Source organism: Prunus persica, chromosome G5 (assembly GCF_000346465.2).
Source record: "Prunus persica cultivar Lovell chromosome G5, Prunus_persica_NCBIv2, whole genome shotgun sequence".
Classification (NCBI taxonomy): Eukaryota; Viridiplantae; Streptophyta; class Magnoliopsida; order Rosales; family Rosaceae; genus Prunus; species Prunus persica.
Window position 1 is genome coordinate 12,524,953 of NC_034013.1, and position 23,099 is coordinate 12,548,051.

The following is a 23,099-nucleotide window of genomic DNA, read 5'->3' on the forward strand; positions in this document are numbered from 1 at the left end:
TGCAATCACAAATGGTCCATGCCGTTAGGTTCTATCAAAAACTCTGTTAGTTTGCTAACGTGACATACATAAATATCACAAAACATCCATGAGGTTTACAAACTCATCACAAATGGTCCCTATGAAATTTTTTTTATTTTTTAATTTAAAATTCATAAAATTTTGATTTTCTTTTTAAAATTATTTATAAATGAAAAATCATTTATAGAAGGATTTTAATCTTGAGGACCATTTATGAACCCTAAACCTTTAATTTTTTTCATTTTTAAATTTCATGAATTTTAAATTATTTTTTTAAAACTTCATTAGTTTGTTGATGTGGCATATATATGGAGCCAACATCTACAATAATATAGTGTCACATGTATTTAAAATTTAATATATATTTTAAAATAATTATAATTCATAAAATTTTAAAAAGAAAACAAAAATTTTATGAATTTTAAATTTAAAATATTAAAAAATTTCATAAGGACCATTTGTGATAGGTGTGTGAACCTCAAGGATGTTTTGTGATATACATATATGCCACGTTAGCAAACTAACAGAGTTTTTGACGGAAACCTAACGGCAAGGACTATTTGTGATCATGCATACTAACCTTGAGGACCACGAATGACAAAAAAAAACATTAAGGATGCAATCTGATAGTTCGTAAACCTTAGGGACGTTTTGTGATAATAAGCCAAAAAAGTAATAACTTTACAAACCAAATAACGGAAGAAAATAAATCAGACAAAGTAACAAAATTCTGAAAAACTGTCGATCTTTATTCCCAGTAATTATTTCCATTAGTACAATTATAAATAATAAGCAAATATTGACTTAGTCAAGTTGGCAAGATTCATATTCCTAGCTTTTCCCGGTTTAGTATTTGGCCCAGCATTCGGATAATCGAACAAGTTGGTCGGTGTAACCACGCAGCTCTGTGCGTTTGCAGCTCCATATGCTAATCTTCTTCTTGCTTTTATGAGACCATATACTAAGCTAAGTAAGCTTTGATAACTTGAAAACAAGCCTTCTTCTTGTTTGGATTTCTTCGTCTATTTCGTGGTCGGGAAATATCTGCTGGAGAGGTTCTGTTGATAAATGGTCTTAGTCTGTATTTGAGTTTTTTGAAGAGGGGCTTAAAATTGAAAAGAATCCACCTGCCCGTCGCAACATTAACGACATTATCCCGCGCAACAAGCAGTCCTCCAACTCCAACTGACGCCACTGTCATGAATGATCCCTCACAAAACAAGAAGCAGAAAACAATATATATACACTCCCACTCCTTCAATCTAGACCAGTAAAAGCAACCTTGCTTGCTATCGATGAGTGTTGTGCTAAAGTTGGAAATATAAATACTCGAAATTATAAATATTATACGTCAGAAATCATTTATTTAGTTTCAAAACGTAGATGGATTTTCAAAATATCGTAAATTGAGACACGTTACACTTCGCTCACTTCCTTGAAAGTTTCCTTCCAATGGCAAAAAGAAAAATGGGAGTGAAAGAACCAATATCATCCCACTCAAAAGTGGAAAATTCGTTTATGAATGGGAGTGAGGTTGATCTGAATTACTAATTCTGCATTGCTGTGCCACAGTCACTCTGCAGAAGCACAGAGTGCGGGCAATACATTTATAATAAAAATCCCATAATTTTACTCCCAATACAGAAAGTGCCTATCAGATGCTTGTTTCAAGCAGTGTGAACATGACCTCAAGATCCTTGCTTTCAAAGGGATCCTCAGCAGGTGCAACATCAAATTAAAAATAATTAAAAAGGAAAAGAAAGAAAGAAAAAAAACCAAAGCCTACCATTAGCATTGGGTGTTTCTAAATCTTGTCATGAAGGTTCACCACCAAGTCATGGGCATCATCCAAAAGTTTCCAAACATCCAGACGGCCAGCCATGCTATTGCACTCCCTCATGATCTCTTCCATGCTGCTGTACTTCTCTATTATTAGCTTCCTTCTTTGTAGCACACAGGCCGCTATTGCGTAGAGCAAGAGATCATCGGTAGGAGGGGCTCTTAGTCTCATCCTCCCCCCAGCAGACTTGGCAATCCCCGCTCTGATTGCAGCCTGGTCTGCCCACATTACCTCCCAGAGGCAAAGAGTGTCCTCAAAGCTCAACTCCCTCCTGAAGAGAACCACCACCATTCTGTACACAAAAAAGCAATCCTCCGCTTGAAGCTTCTCCAGGTGTCTGTAGAGAGGAACATCTTTGCACTTGATAATCTTGGAAACAAGGCCAAGCTGCCTTCGGATTCCAGCCTCATCCAGCCGGAAATTATGCCGTGCCTTTTTCATAAAACCCACAAAGCACCAGAACGCTTCATGGTCCTCTTCCATCACTGAGATGATTGGAGTAAGTAGGTCACTCATACCCTGGCAGTAACCAATCTCGGGATCATACACCGCATATGCTTCCAGGATTGCAACCAGGCGAGAAGCGTGAAACATCCTGCACGGCTCCAAGTGATCGTAATCCTTCAGCCCAACACTCTCAGCTAGTCTTTGTGCCTTGATCTCTGATACAGCAGCCTGTGATGGTGAATAAATGATCCATTCATCATTTGCACGCACAGCATCAAGGCGGATGATCCTCTGCCATGTGGCAAAATCTTCTGCTGTGTGGGATTTGGACTTGTTTTCTATAATGGAGGGAGAGGAGCTCTCCTTAGCACTGTCATCAACATAATTTTCTCCAGTTACTTCAGTGGCAAGTAATGGTCGAGTGATATCAGCGTCTTCAGAGGAATCAGAATCAGTTGATTCTGTCTCGCCGCCAGCACAGGCATCTTCACAGGTGACCCCACTCTTCTCATCATCTCCTTCACATGATTTAGAAGACTGAACACCTTGATGGTCAACCGGCTTATCAGGATCCTTGGCCAACTGGTTTCCTCCCTCAGTTGAAATGGACTCCCTGGCACTTGCAACATCCCCTTGGCCAGAAGAATCTAAAACTTGACTGAAATCCCCACTGCCCTCGGTGCTACTGTTTCCAGAAGCTTCGTTCAGCTTAAAGCTCTTATCACTGTTTGTTAAAATTCTCCGGCACTGTTTCCGCAAGTTCTCATATTCTTTTCTGCGTTGCAAATGAATAAAAAAAATGTAAGAGAGAGAGAGAGAGAGCGAGAGAAATTTGATAATGATCACCAATGCATACGTATGGGAAGAGGCCAAAGAACTAAATGAATACCTTTTCTCATTTTTAACAGATTCTCTTTCTTCCATGGAACTGTTCACGTTATAGCTGTTGATAAAGAGCAAATGAATGTCAAACTAGCCAGCACCATAATCCACAGGCAAACATTTCCAGCAGCCAAAGAAAAAAGCTTTTATAATGTCATTTTCTTGAGAGACTACAAGGCAATAGAGGCGAGGCTCCACTATCATTTATGCAAAAAACTGGAATGAAAGGTCTGAAATATGGCTACACTTCCAGACAGCAGACTAAGCTAGATAAATAATGGGAAAAAAAAAACTACAAAAAGAAATCCTCATCATAACTTAACACCATGCACTTACATGCTGATTGCCATGATAATTGACTTTAATATATACTGGAACTTAAACATACACATAGGTATTTCAACAGTCCCTCGCGTACCAAATCATAGCCACTAGATAAACACAGAAAGTGCACAATGAAACCAGAGAAAAAATAAACTGTTATGATGGTTCTATTCCATGTGCATGTAATCTAACCCAGAAAATACAAGACAGGGACACACCAGAAAAGACAAAGTATAACTGGGTGATAGATGAGAAGTTCATCATAATTCATAACAAACACCTGCAAGGATCCATGGAACCAAGCATTCCCCAGGACCAGGCAAACTAATATTCGATATTGGAAGAAGTTGTCAAAAGATTTCTAGATCTCACACTGACAAATTTATATATAGCATACACAACTTGAAACATTAATGCAATGACATAGAAAAATTAAAAAAAAAACTTACACTCCAAGAAGAAATGGCCACACTTCAGCTCGGATTCTTGGATCAACACCCTGCATCAGAAAGGAAGTGATTAATATCAAACAGCTGTTGCACATACATTAATAACAAGGAGAAACACCTAAAAACAATTACACAGAAAATAGAAAGTAGGTCTGACAAAAGGCAATAACATACTCCACTGCGAACTTTCTTCAAAAACTTGAGACCGCCATCAGTGAGTTTCCCATCAGGTGTAAAAAAACTTTTCCATTGTTTGGGTAGAAGGGCATGTTTTTTTCTCCTACGGGACCAAGGTGATTTAAGACTACCCCTGAAAAAAGAATGAAAAAAAAAGTGATTACATTTCATATGAGGAAAAAGCATAATTAAAACAAACGTATCTAATAATCCAAAGTGGTATATAAATGACAAACGAAGATATTAGGAAAGAACAATGTGCAATTCATCAGTACAAATAAGGTCCACTAGGAAGGCATGAAGAACAATATTGCCACCAAAAAAGAAAGAATAATTTTGATGGACAGTTTAAGGTTTATGACTAAACTGGAAACCCATTATGAAGCATTGTTTTTATGAATCAGAGACCTCTAAAATTGTGACACACTAATGCCTAATTGAACCCCTAATTGAACCCAATTTCATTTCCAAAAGTCCTTAAACAATGCATGGTACAAAAGGCACAATTCAATCCGACCAACATAGAATAGCAACGAAGCAAAAATCTGAATCTGAATCCCACAGAGAGAGTAGTAAAGGAAGACCGACTGAGGAATAAATAGCTGAACATGACATTTTTGGACACAAAGGAATCAATTGGATACTTCCAGATCGGATCCAGGAGCACATCTCCAAATTAAAAAAGATTAAACTCCGTTTGGGTGCTTAGTAAATGTGAAAACGAAACCATAAAAATCCCAGCTTTTCTGCCTATTCATACGAATTCTAAGTAACCAAATAGAGTGTATGGGACCAAATTTAAGGGATAGAGATAGGGGGAAGAGGAGGAACAGTGAAAACTCACCGATCAGTGGAAACTGGTGAGGAAGACGAGGAAGCAACGACTAACAAAATCGATCGCAAATGAATCCACGACGACGATGACGGTGAAGATGTGGAATTTGACGACGGTGGAGATGAATTAGAGGAAGTGTGACTCCGCCGTAGGGCTCTCATTAAGGGTTTCTGATGCGTAATCATCTATGTGTGTAATGTCTACCTATCAACCTATCTAGCTAGCGAAGAATCTAGGGTTTTCCTCTCACAACAAATTAGGGATTTCGATTCAGTTTTTTTGGGGAATTTGTGTTTGTTTTCTTTACCTACGAGAGTAGACGACTGTCGCGGCCAAGGCGATACCGGCCATGGCCGTGACGGCGACGGCTAAGCCGACATTGGGGGGTGCAGTCCAAGACCAGAAGCCGCTTCCGCCACCGACGCTGGCGCCGATGAGCGAACCGCTTCTCCCACCGCCGCCGCCGCCGCCGGTGCTAGCCTCCGCGAACACGATCCATTTCCAACCATCGGCTCCACCGCCGAAGAGCATCAATGAGGAAACGTACAGGGAAATCCGACGAGCCCCTTCTCTGATTGCGATTGTTGCTGTTTGGTGTTAGGGTTATTCGTATAGGGCCAATTCTTCCTCTTCGTCGATCAGGCGCTATAGAGCTAATTCACCATTACCAAACTGAAACCCTTGGCAGTCTATCTCTCTCCCTCTCTCTTCTCCTCGGTTTCTCTCTCCAACTACCTTTGGCTTTCTCTTTTTAGAGCTTTCGCTCTCTTTCCATGAAAGGCAGAAATTATAAAAAATAAAAATGAAAACCATTATTTTATTTGCGATATTATATCCATATATCTCTCTCTAGTCTCTATCTGCGTATGCGAATCTCGCTCTTTCTCTCTCTAGCTCTGAAGAGGGAGTGGACTGTGGGACTGTGGAAAAGTAGACCGAAGACTTGGAGGATCGGACTGGGAGCTCTCACTACAATGGAGGGGAAACTTGGAATTAGTCCGGCCCAATTTGACCCAACTTCACTCTTTTTCACTATTACAGTGTTTTTTGACACCAAAGGAAATAAGGTTTTTTTTTTTTTTTCCCTCAACAATTTTGTCTTCAATTTGAGTGTGCCAAAAACAATAATGCAGCAAATGATGTCTCAATAACTTTTTTTTTTTCAGTACATTCACAATTTTTTTTGGGAGAAACAATTTCATTTTAAGCTCACTAAATTTGTTTGTGTTGTTACGGGTTGGATCTCCTATCCTAAAATGCTTCTACATTATTTGATAAACAAATTCAGGGTGTAATGTGTTTCTATACCATTGATATATATATATATATATATATCCATGTGTTTTTTTTTTTTGGAATATAAATTTACATTGTTTTACAACAAGAGAACAAAAAAATTAATTTTCATTCCCATCTTATTTTAGATGTTACAAATGACAGTGTTTAACAAGTACACTAATTTTCTTTTACATTGATCCCTGGCTTTTTAACTCCTCCCACAAGCACTACTATCTGCACAATTGTAATATTTCATTATGGCATGTCTCATAAAAGTGAATTACTTCAACAAAATAAAAGGGAAAGAACAAAAAAATATTTATTAAGCATACAAAAGTCAAAAGACAAGTTGGGTTTATATTATAAGTGGGATTAAGATGGAATTACCTCACATTGGCACACAAAATAGACAAATGAGGAGACACAAGCACTCACTTATTATACCAGAAGAACCCACTTGCCCCTTACTTTGTCCTCAGCCCAACTCAAATTCTAAAATTGAGATTGAATTTTCCTAATTTATTTTGAATTTTATTAAACATCTAAATGTTTTTTTAAATTGAATTAATCTGATAATGCTTATATGTTCATATACAAATATATTTAAATTTGAAATCCTATATGTTTATAAAATAAATAGAAATCTTGATTATAATATTTGAGGAACAAAAAACAAATCAACAATATGACGAAATTGAAGATGAATTTTATAATTAATGAGATCTGATTTGTCAAAGCAAGTTTCAACAGCCTAAACTAATTTAATAAATTAAAATTAACAAAACAAAACAAAACATCAAAACTGGGAGTCATTTTATATATCCCTAAATAAAAAAGGTGGGCCGGTGGGCAAGTAACCAAATATTTAGGTCACATTAAGGTGTAGACAAAATTGGGCATCTGGGATTCTGCCACTTGGAGGGTTCAAGGATGATGCATTGATGCCGCGTACGCTTACTTTTTTTTTTCTTTTTTCTTTTTCGGTGTGGCCTTTACGAGGGACCAGGGGTCCAGATTCCACGATGACCAAACCCAAACCCATGATGAATAAAGGGCCCCACTAGTAAGTTATGGGATGGGCCCACACTAAATCATCCAGTTGTTTGTTGGAACAGGCATGAGATTCCGAGACAACCAACCAACCACTTCTTTTTCGCCACTATTAATTCAATATCCATGATTTTTTTTTAATTGGACATTTTGATGTACGGACGTTGAATAGATAACTCGGGACGGGCACGGTGCATTAACCAACTGGTCTAATTGAATCAAATCAAATCAAATTAAATTATTAAATTATATAAATATCTCAATTTCGCGTTTGTTTATTTGTGTCTATACATTATTTGAACTTAAACTTACAATGGTATGTCATCATTGAATTTATCCCATATACATGTTATAAACGCACACATTATATAGGATTGAATTTCCAAAAAATATAAATATTAAGAGTTTTTGTTTAGTACATATATTATTATGTCACAATTTGAGATTGAGCAAGGATTGCTTGAAATAATCCTTCTTCTTCTAATATATCATCATCGCATAGAAATTTATAATAGATATTTGTGGGACAAGAAAGCACCAAAGTTTGGTGCGGTCATTGTGGAGGGGATTGGATAACATGCCCCCAAACTAAAGCCATTGATTCCGAAACCATTATCTCACATCCCCTTTTATTTGGCAAGATTTTACACGTTAGTTATTTAATGCAATCTTCTTTTACTCTCTTTTTGAAACTGTAGATTCTTTCTTATCTTCATTCCCACCACCACCACATATTTCTGATAAAAATATTTATTTTTCTTTCTTCATAAAAGGAAGAAAGAAAAAAAGGGTAGATTTCACATGCAACAGGTCCACCTATTTACGAAACCCTATCATTTTTGCTACCCAGCGATTTTTCATAAGGAAAATGCTAGAATTATCACATTTTTTATATCACATTGTGTACTACCTTTTTAATAGAGGTAGGCCCTATTGTATTGGTGGGCTCCACCTCTATTAGAAAGGTGGTACACAATGTAGTATGAAAAATGTGATAAGCCTCACATTACCCTTTTCATAAACAATCCCAAAATTATAGCCTTTCAATTTTTTTTGAAATCCCTAAAATTTCTCTAGCATTCAAAAGTTCAAAAACATTCACACACACACATATATATATATATATATATATTATACCTAAACCCTAATCGTATGTACATCAACCCTAATTTTATTTATTTATACTTGTCTTTGATTGAACCATGGCAGTGCAAGTCGAAGATTTTGAAGTCCATCACGAGAAGGATAGCATGGATTTTTACGTGTTACTCCTTGAACCACACTCGCTAGGACGTGCCTACCAACCTTCTTCATCATCGCCTGCGGCGCCTCAATTTCTGATAAAGTTTGATTATCATATCAATCATGTCTACTATGATATTGGTTCCTCATATGATATAGGAACTCGTCGTAACACCACCCTCGTCCACCAACATCAAGAAAAACATGAAAAAATAGTTGAACTTGAGAAGCCTGTGTTGAGGAAATGCGGCAAGTCGTACGAGTTTCTTTCTAAGGTGTTGTCGACGATTGGAATCAAAAGAGGATCGTATGATAATGGCGGACTGCATGATGAAATAATGAGTGGGATTATAAAGTGGGGTGCCAAATTTCCACCGCCAAAGTTGTCCAAGGAGAGTCCAGAGCTGTGGGGGCTGTATGTTTATATTGGAAAAGACCATGACATGTATCGGTGTGATGAGTGTTTAATGGCTAGGGTTACGAGGAAATCAATGGCGAGCAAGGGGATGGTGTCGATCAAGAAGGTAGTAAAAAATGTCTCCATTCCCCGATATCGATTGTATTGAACAAAAAATGCCGCAATTAATTGTTCTTTTAAAGTTGGTCATTGTGGAGAGATGAATTTATATTGATATTGTGATCTATTATTGTATGAGGAGGGTTTAGTTGTTTAGTATTTGTTTGGCTGTTCCGGGTTAATATATTTGTTGTTGCTTGTTAATGTGAATTGGTTGGCATACACGAGATCCTTTTTTGTTTACCTTCAACAAGTGATCTAGCTCGCTGCAAAAGAATTGGGAAAATATAAAAATAAAAATCAATGTGTATCCTGCCTTTTGTTCACCAGCTCTATTCGAAAAATAGAGATTTTGGGTCACAGAAGACTTGATAGAAGGCACCATATGAGGAGAAGAAGAGGCTAATGAATATATCATCACATATGCATATATCATTGAATTAATTGAGTTTCACCTATAATAAGAAAGAAAGAAAAAAAAAAATGTCTCCCCTTTTTCAGTATCATCTCACAACCGTAGCCAACCGACCTATTTTCGGGATGGTCTAAGAGCATCTCCAATAGACTCTCTATCCTCTCATCTCTAGCTACTTTGGCTAAAAAGAAGAAAAATCCTCCTCCGGCAGACTCACTTGGCTCTCTATTTTGGAGAACCAACTTTTGGCTCTCTACATGTAGTGTAAAGAGGAGGAGAGAGAATTTGGCTAGGAGGAGAGAGAAAAAGGGAGAGAGAGATAGAGACATTTGGGAGGTTAGTGGAGTTGGGTTCTACTTTTTTTAATAAATATATTAGATTTGCAAGAGAAAGAGGAGAAAAGAGAAAGAGAAAATAATAATAATAAAACATTTCAAATTAGCAAAAATAAAGAACATTGCTGGAGGAAACACCTTTTAAGTGGTTTGCTATAATAATTTTTTAGCTATTTTAGTTAGAATTTGACTAAAATTTAGAGACTCTCTTGGAGATGCTCTAAAAACCCTAGTCCAATAGTTGGTTTTGAACCATGCCTAGGTCCATTACCAAAAACCTCAACGGGCCTTGAAATGACAATCCATGTTTAATCACAAAGACCCAAAACCCAAAATTCACATTGATCCAACCCTTTGTGCACTTTAATACGACACGATGTACAAAATAGTAAATACACAAAGTCCCTCTTCTTCGCCACCACCGCATTTTGGCGCTGCCGTCTCTCAGTTTTCTCCCGAAGCTATTCTGTCAGGAGCAGTCCCAAGTTTCTTCTTCTCAGTACGAACAAATCTTTGGTAATCTCTTACCCACCATTTATCTATGCGGTTTTTATTTATTTATTTATTAATATTTAGACTTAATTTTCTGAATTCATTTTGGATTTTAGTGCTGATTTGTTGTCGTTTCATGTGATTTCATTCAAGTAAAGGGTTTCGTTCATCAAATAATAATAATATTAGTTTTTCAGCGGCCATGTTTTCCATGTTTACACTGAACCAGTTGAGGTATGGCCTATGGGTTCCATGTTTACATAGTTGAGAGGCTAATTTACTCTTCAGTTTGTCTCTGAGTGCACTTTTTTTAGATGGGTTCGTGTAATTTGAGATTGTTCATAACTACATCATTGTGAATTCTCTAGGACATAAAATGCTACCCTTCCCTTGTTATTTGTATAAAATGAGTTTCATCTTTTAGTCATCATATGCTGTTTTGTGCCTTGGGACTATATATGCGTTAATTTCCTAATCACCCGAAATAAAGCAGGAGGCTTGTTTCTTTGAAGATTTGAAGTTGCTTGAATAGAAAAGAAATGTTAACCATGAAGTCTGGACCTTGATTTTAACTAATCCCCACTTGGGTTTTATTTTCTTAGCTGTTTTAAAAATAAGATATGTCAAATTTCCGACATATTTTTTGTTATTGTTTTTAAAACAGTTTTCTTGGTACAAAAAGGATAGTGATATTCCTGATACTCAGTGAATCATTCAACTTATTGGCAAAGTTAGCTAAGATTTGGGTTTTATTATTTTGAACTACATTTAACAGAGTGCATTCCAAATCATTTCTGTCATTGTATTGGAAGTAGGTTTTGCAAGAAACACAAGAAGTATGGCTTTGACAAACTTCATACTGACTGTTGCTGGTGTAAGTGCGGTGGTTCTTCTGCTGAGGAGTGATGTGAAGCAATCAGCTACCATCTTCAGGCGCAATGTCAAACATATCCGTAAGTGGCTTGAAGAAGAATCTGCTAATGCCCCCAAGTAATCCTCTTCTCATTTTTCATTTTCTTCTATAAAAAAACTTTCACTCTGAAAATTGTTGATATGTTTGCATGGTAGGGACACAATTTTGTAAAATTTTTGGTAGTTCATTCTAATGCAAATGTTTCATGAAGATGGTTCAGCTTTACTGTGCTAGTTACATTCTTAAAATGGGAAAGGGTTGTGATTCTCTGCAGATTGCAAGTTGCACCACTTGATATGCTTTATATTCAGATTGGATGAGAATTTATGATGTTATCATGAATCATAGTTTTCTTTTATTTTCTCTTGATGTTGGAGAAGTGGGGTGTTAGTAAGTTAGGAGGCCCGAGAGATGTACATTTGGCGGGGGTTTGAAGGGTTTAGTGTTTCAAGTCTTGGATGTTTTGGATTATCTTACTGACTAGGCTAATTTAAGATGATACTCATTCCATTGTTAGTTTCTTTTGTTCTTGCTTTTCAGCATTGAGCCTCGTTCTTATGGTTAGAATAATACTCTGTTACTTGGTTCTGGCCTTTGTGTCCATGGTTTTAAAAATAGACCGATATTGATTTGTTATCAAATGATGGTGTAGAGTTGAAAAAAGTTGTCCAGCCAAAATTGGACAATCCGAAAGATACCACTTAAGTATGGTCTTGAGGACTCAATGAATTGTGATATGAAATTTCATGTTTATTATCATGGCAACAATTTCCTCTGCTTTCTCTTGCATCTCAAGAGACATTAATATGACTTAATGGATTTTCTCTCAGAATCACCAAGGAACTGGAATCAAAAGCTTCACCAAAGGAGATCCCCAAGGAGGACAAGCACTAGTGTCGATATGGGCATAATGGGTTGTTCACAACCCTGGGCTATTCGTTCCTTTTCTTTAGGAATAAGTCTTTGATCAATGCCTGGATTTTCTGTTGATATCTTGTTTTTGGTCTTTATATTTACTGAGAAAGCTCTGTATTTTTGTAACTAGTCATACGCATAGTTGTTATGACTTTATGTTGAGAAGAGATTCTGGTATACAATAGAAGCCTTACCATGTTTTTTCCCATAAAAGCCTTCCATCATGTCCAGTGAATAAGATAGAACCTTTAGCTTTTTCCTAAATTTCAGCACTGAATGTGGTTATGTGAATGCATTTGGCACCTAATTGCCTGTTTGAGAAAGAAAGAGGGAGGTCCAATTCGGCCTTCAAACGAATAGTCTGATTTCAACATATATTCTCTTTAGTTCAGCCCTCTGTCATACAATTGCCAGAATTTAACCTATTTCGTATTTCTGTTCAAAATTCATTCAAACATACCCAATACCAAGCAAGTTCTCTCAACGAACTTCTAGACACCAGCTGATGCAGCAGAGTGAAATGACGTGTTTGTATGGTTATATTTGATTGTGTGGAATCAATTGAATTATGGTTAGATCTGTCACACTAGTTGATCTTATGTCTAGCAATACAAGTGATTGTCAAAGCTATATGTCACACTAGTTGATTATTTGGAATCAAGTGATATATGGTTAGATCTTAGATAGAAATTGAACCATTTAGTTGGTTCATCCAACCGTTTATTGAAAAACAAGGTCCAACGACGTGGTTAGTAAAATGTTTGACATGTAATGCCACAAACGACTATAGTCTCGTTCAGTTGTGGGATAGAGACAGCCGGCCGGTCCATCGGCAAGTATGGTCAGGCGACCGTCTCTCTCGCTCAACTACGGAATTTGTAATTAAAGTTCTTTCCGAAACAAGAAAGGAACACATACTCTTTTTGAGTTGTATGAAAGCCGTGGGGGTATGGGTTTGGTATCCAATTTATTAACTTTAATCTAGCAGTACAATCATACAACACGCTAATTAAAGTCATGTTTGCTAAATCCCTTTCCTTTTTAGATCCTTAATTAAGCTAATTGGTAAGCACACAACACAAACAGACAAATGAGCAAAGCTAAGTCGTGAGCAATTAACCATAACACACGAAATAGATGAGGGTGAGCTTAATTCCCACAAGACAATGACATGCACTCAAAATTTCCATTGCCCATTTTGGTGAACAACCCAACTCCTTCAAAAACCCCACAATTCAGCTCAACCTCCACCCAACAACTTTTAGACCCTTACTTAAATGACCTCCTCTCTTAACACCCTCTTAGCTTAATTATATATTATAACTCAACCCATCCATCACACACCTGCAAAAGCTTTTAGCCCTCCTCCTCCATCCAAAACTCTGAAACATCAAAATTTTCTTCAAAATGGCTAGTAACAAGCAGCTGGAAGACAAGCGTGCAGGTGCAGAGATTGTTTACGGCCCCGAAGATTGCTACCGCCACTCCATAGACCTCCTGGAAGAGCTAGGGTTTCCCAAAGGTGTCCTGCCCCTGCAGGACCTTGTGGAGTGTGGGAGGGTGAGAGAAACTGGGTTTGTGTGGATGAAGCAAAAGCGGCCATATGAGCACTTCTTTGTTGGGTCCAATACACGTGTCAGCTATGCCACTGAGGTGACTGGTTATGTGGAGAAGTTGAAGATGAAGAAGATGACTGGGATTAAGAGCAAGCAGGTTTTTCTTTGGGTCCCAATTTCTGAGATGAGCATTGACGACCCGGCAAGCAAAAAGATTGTCTTCAAGACCCCAATGGGGATTGGAAAGTCTTTTCCAATCACAGCTTTCATGACTGAAGAGGAGAAGCAGAAGCATTTGGAGCAGGTGAATGAATAATTAAGCAAAGGTTTCTTGTGGTCAAAATCAAATCAATCTGGGGGCGGTTATGCAAAAATAAACATTTATGGGTACTTAATTTTAATTTTAAATTTTCTTTGTTATGTTATGTTTGTGTTCATCTCTGGACTACATATTCAGTAACATATTATATGATGCGAAGATTTATTTATCATCACATTTTCAATGTGCATTTTAAGTGCACAAAATAATCAAATAAACAACATAAAACTCAAAAAAGAAAGGAGCAGGAAATTAAATTGGCGTGAATTGCAATTGGAAATCCCCACCTCAAAACATTTGTTGGTAACACAAGAATGTCATTTCATTTCTAACTCTCCATGAAAATGACATGAAAAACATTAGCTATCCCTTATAACCAGCAAATTACAATTCAACATCTAGAAATAACTCATTGAAGAAGAAATTTTTTGCACGTATGCTAAGATGTAATAGGTCGGTAAGGTTGAATGGCTTCTCACATGTGGAGTCAAGGCGGATTTTGAGAATTAATCGACCATAGTGCAAATTAAAATGGGCATCACGCACGCCTCATGCGATGATAGAAAAATAGAGAAATATAACATGGAAGTTATTTTGTATTCAAAGCCGTCAAATGTGTGGAGTTTTATATCAAATTATCAATGTGATGTGAGAGAATGAGAGAAATGTGAATACACCCATAATCAAGTCCCCCAAAATTTTCATATTCTCCTTCACTTAAGTGAGTATCGCTTCCAAAAGAATCATCTCCAGAAGAAGAATTTCCAAAACTGTACCACCAAAAATGTTAGAGATAAATGGAAAGGTAAGCATGATGCATCATCTGCAATTAATCGGTGAGAAAACGAGAGTTCACTGAATCATGTGTAGACACATCACAGGAAAGTGTGTGCCTTCTGGACGATCAACAAGCACTCTCGTTTCTTTTATTATTCTTCAGCAAAAAGAAAATATATCAAAATGGTTAATTATCTATGATAATCTAACTAAAGGTACCACAACATATCATGGACAGAATCGTCTAAAAGTTTACATGCTTAATAGAGGTATTTAGTTATTTATCCATTCTTAACACTAGTGATATCCGTAGAAGCTACACGATATTCCCACACAACAGCTCATCTGCTGAAAAGCAATGAGTGCATTCATGTCTTCAATAAGTGACTTCAGAATGGACATTGGGCATCAGTGCCTTTTGTAATTATTTGCAATATGTTTCATCCATTTTTTTCCCTTTTTCTTTTGGATAATAAGAACTACTTACTCATACGTATATCAGACAGGCCTGAAAAGGCAAATATGATAATGCAGCACCAATGTAAAAAATATCTTACTCATAGGTATATCAGACAGGTGAGAAAAAGGCAAATATGGTAATGCAGCACAAATGTAACTACTTGAATCGTTTTCCGGCAGTTCTTGCTGAATGTTGAACAGGTGTTGCTCTCATCAAATCTTTGTTTCCATAATCTGATCTTCAACCTTAACATTTGGGGAATGTTCTTCTACATATGTAGTTTCATTTTTATGATCACTTTGCTTGTTTGCAGATGTTGAACCCGCAACACCTTTAAAGTCATATTATGTGTGTTGTCCCTGAAACCAACAAATTCGTGAGAGTGGATCATCAAAAAATGATATGTACATTCTATCAACACGACAGACGTATATGAACAGAAACTAACCTCAGTAAGTTCCTTAGGGAAATCAAGTTGGGCTTCTTCAGGGTTCTTGGCTTGTGTCCCAATCCACCAAGCATCGGAAAATACGATCTGGGACATGAAAATCTAATGCTGATATCTATGTGTTAAAAATGCTTTGAGAAGCTCAGTTTCATATAACAAGCACGACCGCAGACAAACAAAATGAAAGATGTGGATTCATTGGAAAGGGTACCACACTCTGTAAGAAGAACAAGAAGAAGATTCTAGGTGGAAGTTGTATGAAACAATAGCTTTGAAAATCATGTACACAAAGAGAAAAGAGTTGGGAGCATAACGTAATTAGTATGAAGACAATGAAGACATGCTATTTCAATCAACCCAAAAGATACAAGAATGAATTTCACGTAGTTGTTTTGCCTTATGAGATGCAACTTTCAGAGTACAAGTTTTCACGAAATATCAGCTTTGCAGTTGTTTTGCCTCATTCTCTATCAGTTACCAGTTAAAAACAAGTAGCAAATATAATTTATTCAGACGTGCAACTATTCACTCCTAATAATACTCAAAAGAAAATCATTAGAAAATAGAAAAGAATTCAAAAGATTGTATCAAAATAACCTTTCTTCAAATTTATATCATAGTTTAGAGTTGTGCACTGCTCATCAACCAAGCCTATGAACAAAACGGTGTAAGATACGCATTTTTCTACGACCCCAAATATATTTGAAAAGAGCAACTTAACAATCAATGCGGCAAACAGACTGTAGAAAGGCGCTGACCATATTATCAAAGCAATGACACTCTTCCCACCATTAGGGACACAATAGTCCCAAACAACTTCATCCGACACTGAAAACCTCAAAATTTTAATTTTCTCAGAAACCAAACAAGCAAAATAAAATTAGAAAAGGACCAAGGATGAAAGTAGTAGACCTGAGGGAAATCGAGGTATAAGACGGGGTTTTTGGTGCCCAAATTCTTGAGAGCACGGATCTTACCGCCTCCAATGGGGGCAAGGTGGCCAGGGAAGGAGAAGAGGAACCTGTTCTTTCGCTCAGATTTCTTGAGAATGTCTTTGCCAGTGGTCAGTGTTTGAGGGGGTGACAGGCGCTTGGAGCTTTAGCAGGGACCTGTAAGAGTAGGTTGTTGGACAAGGCGCTTCTTCTTCGATGACAAGGTTCGCGCCACTATTATTTGATTGCAACATTTCTATCGCCGCATCCGATATTGATTAGTAGCTTCGGGATGATAAACTTTTGTATTTAAATATATTTAGCTCGTATTGCTGGGCCGCTATACTGAGGTTCATTTTTTATTTTTTAATAAATCATACAGCGGAGAGGTTATACTCGTATTAAATATAATAATATATTAAAGAGTTTAGCCGACTGGCTATATTATGGTTTTATTTAAAATTGGTATCGTCGCATGGCTATACTCAATTTTTTAATAAAAAAAGGTATAGCCGTTCGGCCATATGTGGCTTACTATAAAAAATAGTATATCCGCGCGGTGGTACTACGATATCGCCGTGCGGCTTTACAGGGGTAGCCGCATGTGAAAATATAATTTATTTAAAGCGTATAGCCGTTAAGCAATACCGTGTTGTTTTTTTTAATTTAAGAATATAGCCGCGCGGCTATACAAGCATTTTTTTTTTATTTATTTATAAAAAAGGCAACCTAGGCTCTATGCGCGTCCTTTTTATAAATTTAAAATAAACTAAATTGTAAATATATTGGGTCCTAAAACTTTATTTAACCATAACAATTACAATTCTCTAGCAAAAAAGAAAAAAACACAATTTTTTTTTTCAAAGTCTCTTTTCCAAAACCCACTCGTCTGCTAACCATTCGCTATATACAAAACAAACCAACCAATGGCCAGAGCATCCCTGGGCTATTCTCCTCCACCTCTCTCCTACTTCCGCCACGTGTCTCACCTCCACAACTACACTCGCCTCGCCGCCACATCCGCATTCAACGTCAGCTCAGCCGCCGACCCGATGGCCCACCCGTCCCTCGAAACCCTCGGCGGCGCGCGCGACCTCTTCCTTCCCGCCCTCAGCTCACTGACCCGACCCTACAACCCGTTTCCCGTAATCGGGTCGAACCGCCACGTGGAGACCATATTCGCCTCGTTCTATAGGTCGACTCCCGACGTCAGGCTCCGCCGCGAGTGCCTCCGAACGACAGACGACGGCGCCGTTTCGCTCGATTGGGTCTCCAGTGACGACCGCCTCTTGCCTCCCGACTCCCCACTCCTCATTCTCCTGGTTCGTTCTTACATTCTTTTCCTTATGTCCTGTTTGTTCGTTTCGGGGAAAATAACGAAAAGGAAAAAAGCAGAAAACTTTTGAGTTAAAAATTGAGGTTGTTTTTTGGGTAATGGATGGTGTTGCAGCCAGGTTTAACTGGAGGGAGTGATGACTCGTATGTGAGGCACATGTTGGTTCGAGCCAGAAGTAAAGGGTGGCGGGTTGTGGTGTTCAATAGCCGTGGTTGTGGTGGTAGCCCTGTAACAACTCCTCAGGTACTCTCACTTTGGGCAAATCAATTTTCTGGGTTCACATTTGTGCTAACTAATTGAACCCAATTCATGTATGTTTTTGTTTAACTGTGATACAAGTTCAAAAAAATTTCCTAGCAGGGTGTACAATTTGTTAACATTGATACTTGTAATGGAATTGTTGTTCTTAAGTTGCAATTGTTTTTTTCCTTAATGGGAGCTTTATGTTGAAGATTTGAACTTTTTGATGTGCCTTAAGCCAGCTTTGTGATTAGTTATTTTATGACGCTGATATGCAGTTCTATTCGGCTTCATTTTTAGGAGACATGCGTGAAGTAGTGGCCCATGTTGGTAATCGGTATCCGAAAGCTAATCTGTATGCTGTTGGTTGGTCTCTTGGTGCTAACATTCTTGTTCGGTATTTGGGTCAGGTATACTTTTGAGATTTCTGTTTGTCGGATCGGTGACTTGCATTAGAATTGCTTAGTTCGTCTGGCTCATGCTTACTTGTGTTGCATATGTTCTGTAATGCACTGGTTAGCTTTAACAATGTAGTAAGTTTAGCAATCTATCTTGTTGTTACAAGCTGTGTGTTTTTTTCGCTCAACTCAATTCATCAATGTATTTAGGCCCAATGCTGTTTGTGCTAGGAAAATAGGAACTCAAAAAAATTTGTTTAGCAGAAAAGAAAAAAATTTCTTGATTTAGTGGGGCCATTAAAAGGGTGGAATACTGTACATTTATTTAGTCAACCGCTCTGTCTGGACTTGGGATGCAAATACAGAGTTCTTTTCAGTCTTATTTGTGCATGGATTAGAGTTCCTATGACTTTGAATGTTTCTCGAGGTTAATGATAAACACAAGCAATACCGGGGCCTAGCCCTTGCACTGAAATTTACTTTAGCCTTTTCTCCTCCAATTTCATTTCATTTCTATTTCACTCATGTGGTACTTGCAGGAATCTGATGCATGTCGTCTTTCTGGTGCTGTGTCATTGTGTAATCCTTTCAATTTGGTCATTGCAGACGAGGACTTCCGTAAGGGCTTTAATATTGTTTATGACAAAGCTCTTGCAAGTGCTCTCTCCAAAATTTTCAAGAAGTAATCCCATGAAAAATTGATTTATGTTCTCAACAGTTATTCCAGCTCGAGGTTGATAACCCCATTTTCTGACCCTACATTGTAGGCATGCTCTACTCTTTGAAGACATGGGTGGTGATTTTAACATTCCATTGGCTGCCAATGCTAAGTCTGTCAGGGAGTTTGATGATGGACTAACTCGTGGTATGTACTTTGTGTTCAAGAAACCTTTTTTTTATTTTGGATGTTATACCATGATGTTCATCTTCTGAGAACACCTACCTTTGGTGAAAACTTGCAGTTTCATTTGGTTTCAAGTCTGTAGATGACTACTACTCTAATTCCAGTAGTTCCAATTCCATAAAGGATGTCTGCATACCATTGCTTTGCATTCAGGTAATCTATCTCCAGAACATTTCATTTGATTTAATAGACATTACCTGATGTTGAACTGTGGAAGTTCTGGTCGCATTTTTGTTATTTTTATGGTTGAATTGATAAGGGATCCGTTGTATGCATATATCAGACACATTGAGCCTGGGCATATATGTTCACCTCTGTCTTTTTCAATACCATGCTTGGTAGGAATGATAGAAAAGAGAAAGGGAAGTAAAGATGGAAAGATATTAGGGAAGGGGGAGAGATTGTCAATTCTTGGAGTTGGCTTGTTTAGTGGAAAGGAACAATGGATGGCTCTGGAACCCCTAGATCCAGCATAATCTATCCCTATAAAAATGGATGAATTGGTGGAGGGAAAGATGAGCATATTAATCACACGTTATGAATCGTATAGTTGTTATACACAGCTATATATTTTCTTTCCTTCACTCCTCTTTTATCAAACGAGAAGAGGAAAAAAAATTACTTCTTTCCTTCCGCGTGATTTACCTCATCCATCCTTTTACATGCATGCCCTTTCTATAAAAAATAGTGTTCATATTTAGTGAATCTCAACAGTTTGCTTAGACTTATTATTCTTAATTGTTTTCAGGCGGGAAATGATCCAATTGCCCCGAACAGGGGAATTCCTCGTGAAGATATCAAGGTTTGTGGAGTTCCCTGAGCTAGATACCATTCCGTAATTTATGTTAAACCTGAGTGTTTAATTTGATTTTTCCAATCTAATTGAACATGAGTCCCAAATTTTGAATGCTAACTAATGTGACAGATGAGAGTCACATGATAAAAGTGAGCAGGACCAAGTATAAACCACTAAAACACTACCCTATCAGTTGGTGTCAAGATTAGGGGATTTATGTCGATGTGTAGAGTTTACGTATTTAAAATAACAAAATAATGCATTTATTTCCAAATTAATTTGAGTTTGCTTCATGTCACATCTGATTCAATGAAAGTAAAACAACATTTGTTTTGGGGAAGAATAACCATGGAGGGACTGTTCTAGACTGGACATATACTGAATAAAATGAACAGAAATGTCCCGTAATAGGTTCTACAAAATACTTTAAAGGACCCAATGTGCATGGAATTTATAGGAGGATGAAGGAGCATCAAATGAGTCAACCATTGAGCTAACCTTGTGGTTCCCTCTACGTGTGAAGGATTTTTCTTGAACATATTTCTTGTGTTCTCCTATCCCATCGGAACTTTAATGTAGTATATCCCTTGCTGTTGTTTCAGGACAATCCAAACTGTATGTTGATAGTGACACCCAAAGGTGGCCATCTAGGGTGGGTTGCAGGTCCTGAAGCTCCATTCGGAGCTCCTTGGACTGATCCAGTTGTCATGGATTTCCTTCAGCATCTGGAGAGAGGAAAATCTGGAGCCCTTTCCTCTATTAACTCGGAAAGTGAGCAACGACGTTCGGAGGGTTTGCACCAATTGGAAGTATAGTTGGAGAGAGATTCATTCTTACTAAATACATCTTCTTGCATCTTTGTTCTCATTGTAGACTTAAGAATGTGATGGTACTTGATCAATTTAATAGAAATAAGCTAGGAACCGTTAGATTCCTTGGTACTTTCTTAAGTACATTGCAGCTTAGCAGGCAATTATGCCTCGGAAGGTTTTATTGTTTTGACAGAAACTTTCATCAGCATAAAGATCTTGCATTCTTTCCTTCTTAATGCAGTGCTTATACATGATTCTTTCATCAGCAGAAAGGGAATGCATTTTGTGTTTTCTTTATTTACAATTATGGATATAAGTAAGAGAGGCATTTTGCATTCTTTAACACAATGGTTTTTAACAGAGACGAAAATGATGTTATCCAAATCCATGCCTTTGATTACCATTTAGCTCAATTTTAACTTTTTTCTTTTTTTTTTTTAATGTCAAACAAGCTGGTAATCTGTGTCTTGTTCCCAACATGCCAAAGAATTATGGGAAGTGCTAGCAACCTTCTCTTTTGAACCTTCTCCTTTTTTTGCTTGACATGTGTTATTCTCCTTACACTTAAAACAATGTCAATGACACATGTCAAGCAAAAAAGAAAAAAAATTTAAAAGAAAAAGTTAAAAAGAAAGCATTTCTCAAGAATTATTAAGTGCTTTTTGTTGGTGTGCCCTTGCTATTGGAACTTGTGATGATTTGATTTTCATTGATTTATTTATTGGTAGTGAGCTCTTGCGTCATTGCTCTTGCTTTTATGATATAATATTAAATATGATTTTGTTTTGATTAAATTATCCAATCTAGTGGATAATCTTTTAGCTTTTCAGCCATGAAGTTGGGCACACGCAAAGCCACAACTCAATTGTAATTTCTTCTTCTAGCTTTTTAGATTGACCAACAGAAGCTCAGTTGATAATAATCTTCCCTTTGAAAGGTAGAATTACCAAATTCAGGGCAGTACATGTAGGGATGAATTTAGACGATTTCCATAACTTACGCTTCCAAACCCAAACAAGAGTGCCAATTCAAATTTTGTTTTTTTGTTTTTTTGTTTAGGATATTTCCTATTAAAAGGGGCGATAGTATATTAAACTCACACACATAATACGGATGCTAGGACTCGAACTCAGGACCTTATCTGAAGGAGTAAATACTCTAAACCACTACACTAGTAGGTCCTTTGCTTTCTATCTTCATTATTTGGGCTAAATGAACTCAAACTCAAAGGTGATGCTATTTACAAATCACAACTCAACATGTTTTTCTCACCGTATATCAGAACTCCTCGAAATGAAAATTTAAGAAAGTTAAAGGGGTCTAACTCAATGAAAAATGGTCTTGACTTGCAAATTAAATGTCTCTGGTTTAAACCTCATGACATCTTAATTATATAAACCTCTCTTCTATGTAATTTAGATTATCATTTGTATAAAAAAAAATCAAAATTTTATTATTTAGGTAAATTGAGCCACGGAAAAAAGTATGTGACAAACTGGACCCGAGCACATGAAGTTGATGTCTTGATTGATGAAGACCAATATTTTGTCATCTTGACCTATTCTAATAAACAAGCCTTTTCTTTTTTGTGTGGGTATAATAATTCGCGGAAGGATGGGGGCAATGGGACCCACAACTCATGTGCTATCTGTCAGCGTACACGTACTCTTCCCATGTCATCCAACGTTAGTCTCCACAGATTGAGCCAAAATTGATACGTCTGAATTTGTAGTCATTTTCTTCTCTGTTAACTTGATGTACTTTCAAATAATATATTGCCATGTTTCGGATAAGATGCTAATTAGGATTAAGAAAGTTGGAGATTACAAAGTGGTCAGGTCCCACCCCTTCCCCTCTCTTATCTACATTTGTTTCTATTGGAACATCCATTGCATTAGCAAGTCTTGTTCGATATATATGGTATAAAGATGGGAGATAATAGGAGTCTAAATTATAAAAAATTCTTGTATAAAATGGATTTTAGACATA

The 23,099-nt window shown here is 37.2% G+C and overlaps 3 protein-coding genes and 2 long non-coding RNA genes across 7 annotated transcripts; 3 read left to right on the forward strand and 2 right to left on the reverse strand.

Moving 5' to 3' along the window:
- Positions 1,508–6,145, reverse strand: LOC18778044 (GTPase-activating protein gyp7). 2 transcript variants are annotated; one of them, XM_020563838.1, is made up of 5 exons: positions 5,283–6,145; positions 4,138–4,273; positions 3,964–4,013; positions 3,198–3,251; positions 1,508–3,083 (listed from the first exon to the last, which is right to left on the reverse strand). In XM_020563838.1, the coding sequence occupies exons 1-5, from the start codon at positions 5,504–5,506 to the stop codon at positions 1,826–1,828; spliced, it is 1,722 nt and encodes a 573-aa protein (XP_020419427.1). In that variant the 5' UTR covers positions 5,507–6,145; the 3' UTR covers positions 1,508–1,825. The 2 variants fall into 2 exon arrangements, with proteins under 2 accessions (XP_020419427.1, XP_020419428.1); XM_020563839.1 differs by having other exon boundaries at positions 4,985–6,143.
- Positions 10,199–12,396, forward strand: LOC18776374. Its single transcript, XR_002271798.1, has 3 exons — positions 10,199–10,328; positions 11,120–11,294; positions 12,048–12,396. It is a non-coding gene; the product is annotated as an uncharacterized LOC18776374 (long non-coding RNA).
- LOC18777967 lies at positions 13,267–14,179 on the forward strand. Its single transcript, XM_007209668.2, has one exon. The coding sequence runs from the start codon at positions 13,540–13,542 to the stop codon at positions 14,002–14,004; it is 465 nt and encodes a 154-aa protein (XP_007209730.1). The 5' UTR covers positions 13,267–13,539; the 3' UTR covers positions 14,005–14,179.
- Positions 15,327–16,883, reverse strand: LOC109949258. 2 transcript variants are annotated; one of them, XR_002271822.1, is made up of 3 exons: positions 16,605–16,883; positions 15,693–15,779; positions 15,327–15,603 (listed from the first exon to the last, which is right to left on the reverse strand). It is a non-coding gene; the product is annotated as an uncharacterized LOC109949258 (long non-coding RNA). The 2 variants fall into 2 exon arrangements; XR_002271821.1 differs by lacking the exon at positions 16,605–16,883 and having other exon boundaries at positions 15,693–16,550.
- LOC18776566 (embryogenesis-associated protein EMB8) lies at positions 17,386–21,407 on the forward strand. Its single transcript, XM_007209114.2, has 8 exons — positions 17,386–17,946; positions 18,075–18,203; positions 18,479–18,610; positions 19,138–19,280; positions 19,366–19,463; positions 19,561–19,655; positions 20,251–20,304; positions 20,901–21,407. Exons 1-8 carry the CDS (start codon positions 17,551–17,553, stop codon positions 21,111–21,113), a joined length of 1,260 nt encoding a protein of 419 aa, XP_007209176.1. The 5' UTR covers positions 17,386–17,550; the 3' UTR covers positions 21,114–21,407.